General features: G+C 41.5%; 1 protein-coding gene across 1 annotated transcript in view; it reads left to right on the top strand.

Moving 5' to 3' along the window:
* The window catches only part of kcnd3 (potassium voltage-gated channel, Shal-related subfamily, member 3), a 116,209-nt gene that overhangs the window by 85,517 nt on the left and 18,281 nt on the right, over nt 1–12,411 (top strand). The window contains exon 2 of the mRNA XM_076090452.1: nt 9,684–9,852. Within this exon, the coding sequence (XP_075946567.1) occupies nt 9,684–9,852 (169 nt within the window). The remainder of the gene's footprint in view (nt 1–9,683; nt 9,853–12,411) is intronic.

Below are 12,411 nucleotides of genomic sequence, written 5' to 3'. Positions count from 1 at the left end.
TGTCTGAAATCAGGTCTGTTCAATTCTATCCCATTGGCTTTTTGTCCAGGGAACCAGTGCGACGCTAACTTCCTGTTGGACTACATAAATTCATCATCCCTGCAGCGCTCGTTTGTGTGTGTGAGAGAGAGAGAGAGAGAGGAAAGGAGGAGTTGAGCGAATCAATGCACTGCATGCAGCACTAGAATTAATTATGATTTCACCCACAAAAACAATAAAGTACACATAGCTGTGAAAAGTCAATGTTTGAATGGAACTCTGCAAAGTTAGTCCAATTCCCGATTCATAACGGAGAGCAGACTGGATGTGTGTTGTGGAGAAATCGTGCGATTCCCCGTACGACTGGTGTGAAGCGAGTGATGGTAATGACCTTTCCTCTGTGTGCAGTGCTGTGTGTGAGTAATGCCTTCACTTTATCAACGTATCGCTGTGTTATTTCTCCCATTCCCCTCTCATCACTAGACGAATGGAAGTGAGGAAATCTCCGTCTCTCAGTGCTCACTGGAAGGAAACGAAAACTGGAGTCTTGCAGGCTTTTATGTGTGCGAATGAAAACAAAGTAGCATGTATGTGTTTGATTGATTAGTTTAATTTACAAGGACAATCTAGCTACAATAACCAAATAGTAACGAATTAATTCCATTTATTCCATGTCTCAAAGATTTGTTGCAATAATCATTTTCCTGTCAGACACAGATGGTTATTCATTGTATTCTCTATAAAAGCAGATTCAGCAGCAAACTAACAGCGTACATAACAACTAAGAGCACCTGAGCAAGGTAAGGCAGCTTCATTGTGCAGCATCAGCATTAAGCTGCTTCATAAATAGCAATGCAGATTTTGCAATTGCAAAGTTGTTACCTCCCCTTTATGGAATGTCCCACATATGAAGTTGAATATGAGAGAATGGAATTAGAGCTGAAATGCAGCCTCAGCACTTTTATAATGTTTTATTATTATTTTATAGCAAGTGTGTCATGCAGTGTGGGACTCAGACTGGTCTGGTCTCGATACACTCTGGTCTTGGTCTTGCCCGTCTCAATCTGCCTTAGTCTTGGTCTTGACTTGGTCTCAACCTCTTAAAGTCTTGGTCTTGCTTCAGTCTCAATACACTCTGGTCTTGGTCTTGACTTGATCTCAAAGTCTTGGTCTTGCTTCAGTCTCGTTAAACTCTGGTCTTGACTTGACGAGAGCACTGCCGTCTCCTGCTGTAGATAATAGAGGTGTTTAACTGAAGCGTTACACAGAGGAGACATTTTTCTGTGAATTCATAGGTCAACTTTTTTACATTTTTACTTGGCACAGCTTCCATCTTTCACATTCAAAGAGCAGCTTTCACACAGAGGCTGTACACTGAATACATCGTGGTACCCGCTGTGTGAAAACCACATTCATGAGATCTACTGTTTGTGTCTTCGGCCTTGGCTTCTGAATGGGTTGTTTGATCGGTGGGAGGCCGGCTGACGTGTGCAGTCATTTGTTTTTTGTACCAAACTGTTTTTAAGAGCCTCAAATATCCCCGTTTCCTACACTCACACCGAGCATCTCAACTTCACTTTGTTTGAAAGTTCATGAACTCTTGCAGAGCTGAAATTCTACAATCTGTTGTAATATTGATTAGTAACGTGAAAAAGCATCACACTTTGTCCTGATGAACACTCTCACTGGAAACTTTAAGAGGTAATAGCAGGACAAAAAAAACCTCAATGCCACTAAATTTGATCAACATTTCTAGATGTTCTTCTGTAACGAGCATTTTATGAAGACTGCACGGATTGGATCTTCCTTTTCAATCAAGGCTGACTCTCCAAATGAGACGTCCTGGTTCTCAGACAGAATAACTGTTGGACCTTCTGAACTTTCATAATAAGCACACTTGTAACGTAGCATAAATCTATACCTAATTTATAATCTGTGGAGAACCTGCACCTCCTGAGAGATGGGACTTTGCTCCCTTTGTTTGGACATCAACAATAAATCAGTAGGGATGCACCGATTGTGAAAGTCTGGATCGATACGTATACCCATGTTTAAAATACAGATGTATCTTTGATTTTGCCGTTTCCCTTTTGTGAAAGGGAAACAGAGAAAACACTGAACTGTTTTAAAGTCATACAGCAAGTCATTACACTGTCTCTGCATGAGCACAAATTCTAAGATACTAGTTTATGACTCAACCTTTGATATACCGCTCCCGTCCTCATGCCAGTGCAGTGGCTCCCAGTGGCTGGTTATTGATGTCCGAGACCGACCACAAGTTACCAACACAACAGTTCGACAGCGCAAAACTGACACAACACAGCAGATAAATAACTTTCATCTTATTTGCCGACTGGCCGATGGCCGTCAAAGGGGCAAATATCGGCCGATACAGATGCTCGGTCGATAACTCAATGCATCCCTAAAAATAGGGCATTAATCGAGCCCCACATATCAGGATCACTATCAGAGTTCATGGCCCAATCCCAATCTCCTCCCTCACGGAGGACTAAACCCTCACGGACTTTGCAGAAACGCGCCTCAAAGTCCGTGAGGGTTTCGTTCTCGCCTGCTGTCAAATCCTCGAGTGTTTGAGTCTCAAAGACATTTTGAGGCCTTTATTAACACTTTCCGTAAATCCGCATTTCTGCAGACTTTGCCCAAGGGGATTACCCACAATTCATAGCAATGTGACGTTAAACACGGGGTTACCAGTGGAACAGAAACATTAAGGATTAAAGATGGAACATAAAAACACATGAGATCAGAGATTATATCACACAGTTTAAGGATAAAGAGGTTTTTATTGTCATTGTAGTGATACCCTCAGCCAGCCAGCAGCAGAAACAACAACGATAACAAACATACAAACATTTATTTTCTTATTGAAGCCGTTTTGACATTTAATTTCATAATTACCTCTCATCTCGTGAGGAAAAAGCCTGGAAGACGTTCAGATCAGGGAGTGAAAAGTATAAAATGAAGACACACAACATGTTATGACGTTATCATGGCCCCGTGATATGTCCCTTTGGTATTTATACTATTTCAGGACCCTCACAGTCTCTCACACTGAAACCATTCAACAGGTGACGTCCGTTAAGTCCCTGGGGGATCAGGGTTTAGGGCCTTAGGGGGGGATCAGGCCTAAATGTCTGTGTTGAGTTGTCTTAAGGGAGAGCTGAGATTATAATAGCTCCAGACTATCTGATTTAATGAAGACATATTAAACCAAACACATCCGAACCCTCTTCATGTTAGCATTGACGCTATCTGGCTCTGGGTCGGTTATCTCCTCCTCTTCCTTCCTTTTCCTCTTTATCCGTCTACCCGTCTACCTCCTCCTTCTTTCTTGCTTGCTTTTCCCGCGGTGACATTTGTCGGGGGGGTCGATTACGGATGTTCGTCCCCGTCCCTGAAGAGCCCGCGTATCATCGGAGGTACTTCCATCGGAGTGACTGGCCATGAAATGTCAGATGAGACTACAGATGGATGGACGGTTGAGGGTTAAAGGACCGGAGAGACAATCTTTCACTCTGCTGAACCCAAAAGAGCTGCATTGGCCCGTGACAGCTTGCTCAATGAAAATGGAAGTCCGCTACTTACGGATGTTTGTTTTTATGAGGCATCATCATTTATGGCCAATGGTAACAATTGTATTTGTCATAGTGGAGCTCAGCTGTGAATATGACAGAGAAAAGTCATCTCAGCATATTTCTCCAGTCTGTTCTCAATAAATTCAGCGGCATTTGATATTTTGGTGGCGTAGGACTGCTGAATGTCATATTTTGGAGTGTGCGGCAGCGTTGACATATTGAATATGGTTGAGGGATAATTCATTGTCGTCATTTATTGACTTGTATTGAAATAAGTTGTATTTCTTTCACATATCTTCCTGATGTAATGTATAACGGTGGAACAACACGTTTGATGTGATTTTGTGATATGCATTTACCACGTCCTGATACTGAAACACATCTTTAGGTATTAAGAGTAACAGTCAATGATAGCTGATTTAAAAAATGCTTTAATGATGGACTACAAAATTAAAGCTGTGACCAACTCCCTTTTTTAACCGAACACGTGAAGCCTACTAAGTGACTTCAAAGACATACGGACGCTAACATAGAATCTTTTTCATTGGATTATGAATTATGATTCAGCAGAGGGGGTTTTTACTGACATGTTCTGTATCAGAGAACAAAAACGTTAATATATCGTTCAGACATCTCACTAAAAACAAACTCCAGAAACGTTTGTAATGAGAGACGAGGGAACAGGAAGTGTAACAACGCTGACTCACTTCCTGGTTGTCGGACTCATTCCTGCTGCTCTGTTGATAGAAACTACAGTAGCTGTCCGTGGTGCTGAAGCGTCTCAGCGTCCTAAAACTACAGACACTGATGAACAAACAAGAATGCAGGTTTGAAATTGGCAAAAAGTAAATAAATAGTTCCCTAAATACAAATGTTTTTTCGTTTCTATTTTATGCATTTTTATCTGTTTTTTTAATTATTTAAAATCTACCAGATAATTTCTTTAAACATTGGGATCTGTTGTCTCACAGTCACATGTTTTTAGTCATTTGTTCCAGTTTTCCTTAATAATCAAACACTTCTTGTAGATGAGAAGGTAGTACAACATGTACACTATGTGAACCACCGGTGGCGTTTCCTTTTTACCTCTTTACTTATGATTTCATTAAACGTATTTTTTTCTTTTACTCACAGAATGATCTTGGGCAGATAATAATTTAGATAATATTTAAATCACACCCTCTAAACTAAAAATAAATCTGGTTTGAATTGAGATCAAACATCATCACTGAGCTTGTTTACAACATATCGCATCACGGCTGATGCATTGAGTTTCTATGTACATATTTTCTGTATGTTTAAAGTCTCTAATGGGAGTTACTTGATCAACATGTTCCATTCTTTATTATACTCTACTGCCTCCTCCACTGATTTCAGTCCACCAGTCCACCGCAAGGGATTGTGGTCCGAACAGAATCACTTAGGGTGAAGAGAACTGACAGGAACTGCAGATAATTCATGTGGGATTTGGTGTGTTGCTGAAAAATCTAACCTCTCAATCCTCCATAAAAGCGGTTTATGATCCACAAAGTAAAAACAATTATATGTGTGAGACTCAGCGGTTCATCTCAAGCTTCTTGTGCAGATGTTTTTTTAGCATAGAATAAAAAAAAGACTAATAATCTATATTTCACAAAAGCGTGTATTTATATCATTCGCCATCATCACAACTCTGTGTCCGTCAGCCCTCCGGCCGTCTCTGATGACGAGTCCATTCATCACACATAACGTCCACGAGAGCACTCAGTCCCACTCAATAACCCCCCCATCCATCCATGCTTCCTAGGCTTTATTAATGGAACCCGCAGAGACCCGGCCCTCCTTCAATGGCATGTGACAACCCTGACCGAGGACTGACCTGCCCATCTCACCTTAGTGCTTGTTGAGTGCGTGTGTGGATGTGTGCACGCACCCTGTATTCATCCGTTTGAGGGTAGACATAAATATAGAGAGATGGAACCGATCCGATGATGTAATCACATATCGGTTATCCATAGAAATATGTAATGATGGTGGAGAATGTCCCTCCGGGCTGTATTACAGCTGCAAAGAAGCTAGCTAGCTACGTTAGTATTGTGAGGGAGAGTGACTGCTCTGAGCCCAGAACAGGAGATACACATGATAAACACATTACTGCTGTACTACCGGGGGAACATGGACAGCCTGCTGTTTGTTAGAAAACTCTGGTTCTGAAAAGTGAAGCCTGCATTCTCTCTAGTGTCCACCAGGGGGCGACTCCTCTGGTTGTATAGACGTCTATGAGAAAATGACTCTACTTCTCTCTTGATTTATTACCTCAGTAAACATTGTAAACATGAGTTTATGGTCTCAATCTATAGTCTCAAGTCTTCTTCAATACAGCATGATGTTCATTTAGTACATTATGGTCCATTTAGAGTCAAACAGACCATAAAGCAGAGGATGCTTTTAGTCACCTAAAAATGTCTTATTCAGCATTCGGTTGTTTTTGGCTCCTCCCTCTTGTGTCACTTCTGGTTGCAAACACACACACACACACACACACACACACACACACACACACACACACACACACTTGTTTCTTTAATGTGTGCGAGTTGTATCTGGTGGCTCAGAGACGCTATCGTGCTATCATCAGACACAGGCAGCTAGAGTCAGTTAGAGAGGCTGGCCTCCATCCTCCATCTGATCGGATCCCATTAAAGACGACGCTCACAGATGAGTAACGATTAGCTCGTCGTTCCTCCTAATGGAAGATGAAATGCTGTTGTTGCCTAATTTGGGTAGGAGCCGGTTAGAGTTCCCTGTGAGTAACACTTCACTGTGTGTGGCCAGAGCTCTGCTCTCCTGATGAGAAAAACCTCCCTCCACTTAAATGGCTTCATGTTGGGCTGAAGTCTGTGACTAATGAGGACGAGGGTTCCAAATGAGCTTTTTGTTTTCTGTGTTTGTTTGTTACCATTCTGCTTTTTTCTTTACTATCTTTATCCAACCGACTGTGACAGAACTGTTTCATTTGATCATAAAAACGAATATCGTGAGGACAACCTTTGAAGTAGATTATTGTTCATAATTCATTATTGGAACTGTTTGCCAAGTCCTCAATTAACAACCAGCGCTGTTCTCTGTGATCCGTCAAAGAGGAAGTATTTCATGACAGAAACTTGTTCTCTGGATATCTACAAGAACATTCTAAAGGATACAAAGGGTCAGTTCAGCCCAAAACCAAAGACACAGATGTTTCCTCCTCTCTGTAGTGCTGCTGGATCTAAAGCCAATCACTGATTTCAGTCACGGATCAGATCAGTTAAAAAAGCAACCGGAGCAAATAGAAGTAATAGGAGACGTCCGAATCACAATTTTTTTTTTTTTTGTCGCCGATAATAATTGCCGATCATTGATGATCCATATTGGTCAGTACAGATTGTTGTTTTGTTAGAGCAGCGGGTATAAAAGGCTCCTGGCTGCTTTTTTTTCACCACCGTCCCAAAGTTCAATAACATTCTAAATGTTATCCTTTTACTTTGTTATAGTGATTTATAGCGGTTATTAACACAAAACACACACAATTCAAATGATTTAGGAAATAAAATAATATATTTGTATTGATTAAAAGCATCTTATTAGTAGTTTCAATGATTTATTATAATCTGCTTAATGTTAGTGTAATATCTATTTTATTTTGTTGTGAAAACATCTTCATACTACTGGATTTATTAAAGCTTCTCATTAAAGAATACATGTTACATGTGAACACATCATAACATTATAATGTACCTTTTATTTACACTGATGGTTAACGTTAAACTGAGTCATTGATTCAGCTTGTGGTGGTCATAGCACAGAGCTTGTTGTTCATGTAGGAACTATTTTCTTTCAACCTTAGTTCATGTGCAGAGTAGAGTCCCGGTATCTGAGAGAGAAGGCAGACGTCTCTACGGATCATATCTCCAACACGCAATCTAGACTCATGAATAAAGCTACAGGTCGGAGGAAGAATATGTGTTTTTGAATTGTGGGGTGAACTGTCCCTTTAAGATATATATTGGTTCTTAGCTGTTTAATGTCACTACTACGTTTCTGTGAATCACGCCACAGAGTAACAGCTGCAGACATTGATGAATATTTCTGTTTTTAATAATTACAGCAACATGTTTAGTCTGGTGTGCGTGCGCGTGCGTGTGTGCATGGCAGCATTAACATGCGGACTGATTAGTTGTGTACTCTGCCAAGTCTACAGGGAGCTTTAGTATGCAGATGCATCATGGGACCAGAGCCGAATGCTGTTTCATTGGTGTGTTGTTGAAAATAATGCAATAAGTAAGTAAGATCAGTGGAAAAGAGGAACTGTTTTGAATTGTTGAAACAGTCTGTGGTGCCGTTGGGCTGTTCATATGTTGTCCACCCTGTTTAACTCAACGAGGCCACGCTGAGCATCAGGAACATCTCATTACGAGCTCACAGAGGTGAACAGAAGCTGAAGCCTCCTGAACGACCGTAAAGGTGAATCAGCGTCTCTGAAGCAGTTTCAGCTCAAACTGAACATCACACCCGTCCTCAGGGAACTGTTGCACCGATTCAACACACCGTCAGCGCTGGAAGAGGTACTCAGATATTATTCCATATTTTTATGAAGCGTAAAAACACACATTTAAAAATGTATTTCAGTAAAAGTATCTACGTTTTATCAGCTAGATGAACTGAAAGTATAAAAGAAACAGTAAAAGATGGGCTCCCTCATGTTAAAGTAGTTTATATTATACTATTGGGTTATTATTACTGATGCATTAGCATGTGAGAAGTATATTAATGTTGTATTTAACTGGAGAGAGAGAAGAAAACATAAAAACATGAAAAATCATGTCCTTCAGGATTATTATGATCAAATAAAATAAATCAATCAAAAGACTTTCATTTCATTCATTTTTGCTACTCAAATAAGTATGATGTAAGAGTAATTAATTGTTGACAGAATGACCCGTACCAGACCGGCTTTAATGAGTAGATATGTTTATCAACTATAACATCGTACGTCTATGAAACCGCAAAGAGAGGCAAGTTGTTCTTTTGCCAACCAGAAATAATTACAATCAATGAATGGAGAGGTTTTTTATAGTATTGAGTTATTGTTATGTTACATGCAAAGTAGCGTATTATGTAACTGAAACAGTGTATTAAATCAAAAGTCACGTGTTTAATAATATAACTTTATTGAGCTGTAGCCTCCAGACAAAGTAATGAACGACACAGGTTATATTTTACTTCTTCAATTTTATTTATATTATTTCATTTTAATATATATATATATATATATATATACACACACACACACACCTCTATTTATGTCTATGTACATTTATTTATTTAGATTTATTGTATTTATGTTTTTATTTATTTATTTAGATTTATTAATGTAAACAAACAATAAGTCTTTACATAATTTGACGTAATGCTTTTTGTTTCAGGCTTATTTAACGGGACTTTGTCAGTTCTAATAAATTCAGCAGAACTTATTGTTTAGCTGAAAAACCAGAACAAATTACCTTTTTACTCATGAATAAGAAATGAAGATATTAGAAATATAGGCTGCTCTTCCCACTGAAGCTCTTTGAGCTTTTGAATTTCTCCTTCGTCTTTTCCTTCCACCATTGATTCCCGCACACCGGCTTCCATCTTGGGAAAAGGGGGGGGGGTAATATAGTTATTGTAATTGTGTTGTCGGTCGTTGAAGTCAAGACGAGATTGCTTTTGACTTGCAAATATTTCAGATTGAATTGGGCTAAATGAGGTTTGGGAAACGTCGCTGGCATTCAGCAGGTTCTCCTGTTTGTCTTCTGTAGAAGGTTAATAGTGTCTGCTGTCCGTCAATGAGCTTCAGGAGCTCTCTCTCTCTCTCTCTCTCTCTCTCTCTCTCTCTCTCTCTCTCTCTCTCTCTCTCTCTCTCTCTCTCTCTCTCTCTCTCTCTCTCTCTCTCTCTCTCTCTCTCTCTCTCTCTCTCTCTCTCTCTCTCTCTCTCTCTAGAGTAATCAACGGTCAGCTAGTGTGTGTGTGGAAGGTTGAGCTACCAGCGAGCTACGTCATTAAAAGCATCGTAGGACGTGACGCTAAATGTTTCCTCCCCTCTCACAGGTACGGAGACATGGTCCCTAAGACGATCGCGGGGAAGATCTTCGGCTCCATCTGCTCTCTGAGCGGGGTGCTGGTGATCGCCCTACCCGTCCCCGTCATCGTGTCCAACTTCAGCCGCATCTACCACCAGAACCAGAGAGCAGACAAGCGGCGGGCGCAGAAAGTACAGGTGAGCACACGTTTTTTTACTTCCGTTCAGCCGGGCCTCGAGAGGGTTGGACCTCCAGACACCCAGACTGTGACGTCTGGACTCTGCAGGGTTCACGTCTTCCCCGATACTAATGACGACAACGCCTACCGACTTACATTCACATGAGCAGCAGGTGTGTGATGCATAGTCAGGACACGTTCCCGTCTCCGCTGACATGCATCCCTAAACCCCGACCTTCCCGTGTTCTTCCCGTGACAGTACTGATACTTCATCATCTTCAAGATTAGCCGAGCGTAGCTCAGGTCTGGGATTTGAAGAGGTCTACATTGACTGCATGTTGTGATTTCCATACATACAATATATATATATATGTAAATTTACATTATAACATTAAACGTCAGATACATTTCCGGTTTACATATTCAAGGCTGATATAAGGATCTTTAGCTCCACTTTATAATATAGGTTCATAAGCAGCGTCTTGATGGTTAATAGAACATCAGCTAACGCTTTTAGATCAACTATAACGAGAATAATCATCAGCACGGACTAATGGCATTAAAGCTGCACATTTGCTCTGCCAAAAACTCATAGACACGTCTTTTCTGTCGTATTCTACATTATTGTTGTTTGTTTGTTTTTTGTTGTTGAATAAGAAGCATTTTTCAAAAGGTTTGCAGTTTTAAGTATCGTGACTTCAGTATCGTGATAATATCGCATCAAGGCCTAAGTACCACGATAACATCGTATCAACGTCGTATCGTGATAACATCGTATTGTGACTTAAGTATCGTGATTATATCGCATCTGGACTTCAGTATCGTGGTAATATCGTATCGTGGGGCCTGTGTTGATTCTCATCACCACTAAAAAATGCTGACATATCTCGTCAAAGAAGTGATTTTCAGTTATTTTCCATCTTGAAATGGTTTTCTCCATGTTTTGATTGAAGTGTAGAGATAAAAACACAAACGGACACACTTTTGTAAATGGATTATTTAAACCGGTGTTTAACCTGTGGGAGATTTAAAGATCTTATCTCTCTGTGGGTAAGTAGCTCAGACCTTTAGACCTTCCTAAAGAACCGTGTCCGTGAGCAGCGTCAGAACCGGGCTGGTAATCCTAGCTGGAGGGTCTGACAGCTCTGGTTCTCCTGAGATAGATCGCAGTGTGTTTGTAAGGAGCTGGCAGACACTGACGCATATCCTCAGAGTCTATCCCTCTCTCGCATCACTTTCGTTCACTCCTCCTCCTTGCAAGGCTTTTTTTTTGTACGTTTCTTCTCCGCTGACTTTCTCTCCTCCCGTCTCTCGCCCTCTCTGTGATTACCGGCATGCATCTCGGCACACACGCTCTCCGGTTGTAGTTTAAATCTGCTTCAAATCCTGCCGCCCGACCGCTGCCCAGTCTTAACTAACCGTGACCCCGTCCACCCGGTGCAAGACGCCGGCGTGACGCGACCAAGTGTTCGGGGACGCTAAAAGACACACAGAGGGGAAATTACCTAGATTAAAAAACAGGGAGGCAGTGGGGGGAGGGTAGAAAGGGGGGAGAGCTGGGGGCGACGCGTGTCCTGATGCTGTGTTCCTTTCCTGAAATAGCATCACCCAGATGAGGTGCTGGCTGGGAGGACGGCGTCCGTCCGTCTGCATCGGTTTAAGTGCACAAATCCACTTCCTGTTTCAGTTTAGGCCTGACCTTGGTCCTCTGTCCCGCCTCCTCTGAGCCGCAGGGTGTGGTGTAGTGTAACCGACACCTCCGCCAACCCGAGCGGCGCAGCGTGACGGCGTTGTCGTCATTAAGCAGAACTTAAACGACTCCTTCAGACGCTCGTACGCCTCCCCGGCCCCCCCCCATCTCTGTTTCCTGACAGCATCACTCAAACGTCTCTTCGTCGCCTTCATCATAATATTCCACCTGGACGCCTCGGCCCTTGAGAGCGTTATCGTGGTCGGCAAATCAAGTGCCAAGCATGATAATAGGTTTTGCAAATGTAGTGTTTGAATTAGAGCGTTTAGGAATGTGTGCGTACTGTACAGCAGCTCATCGTCTTTAATTAGCCGGCAGGATTAAGTGTTGCTTAGCATCTAAGCTTGTGTGCTTAAGATCAAGCGTATCAGAGTACGTCTTGAATTAAGTAGTGGGCTTTACTTGTAGATGCTCCGCAAATGATTTGATTTCACGTCCCAAACCTTTAGCCACGCTAGCAGCAAAGGCTCCATGTGTGTTTGTCCACCCACTTAAGTCCAGACGGAATTAAATATCTAGAGATGCACCAATTGATCGGCTGCTGATTGAAACCGGTTGGTTGTCAACTGATCGGCCGACGAGTTTCATGTTTTTTATTTTTTTGCTGGTCTTCACACGTGTGCCGCCACCGCTGCTGCATGATCATTTTAGTTGACACACAAGTTTTCAGTGACTAAAGAAGACATTAAGTTCATAATTTGTCAGAACTGCGAGTCCGAAATAAGCCGTGGAGGAACAACTTAACTTCTTCAGACACTTATTATATTGTAATTCATTCCCTCACAGTGAATCTTTTTATGATTTACGGTATTGTAACTGTTATTCTGC

This window comes from Anarhichas minor, unplaced genomic scaffold (genome assembly GCF_050575085.1).
Source record: "Anarhichas minor isolate MPS153535 unplaced genomic scaffold, ASM5057508v1 ptg000003l, whole genome shotgun sequence".
Lineage (NCBI taxonomy): Eukaryota > Metazoa > Chordata > Actinopteri > Perciformes > Anarhichadidae > Anarhichas > Anarhichas minor.
This window is presented reverse-complemented; position numbering and strand designations above follow the sequence as displayed.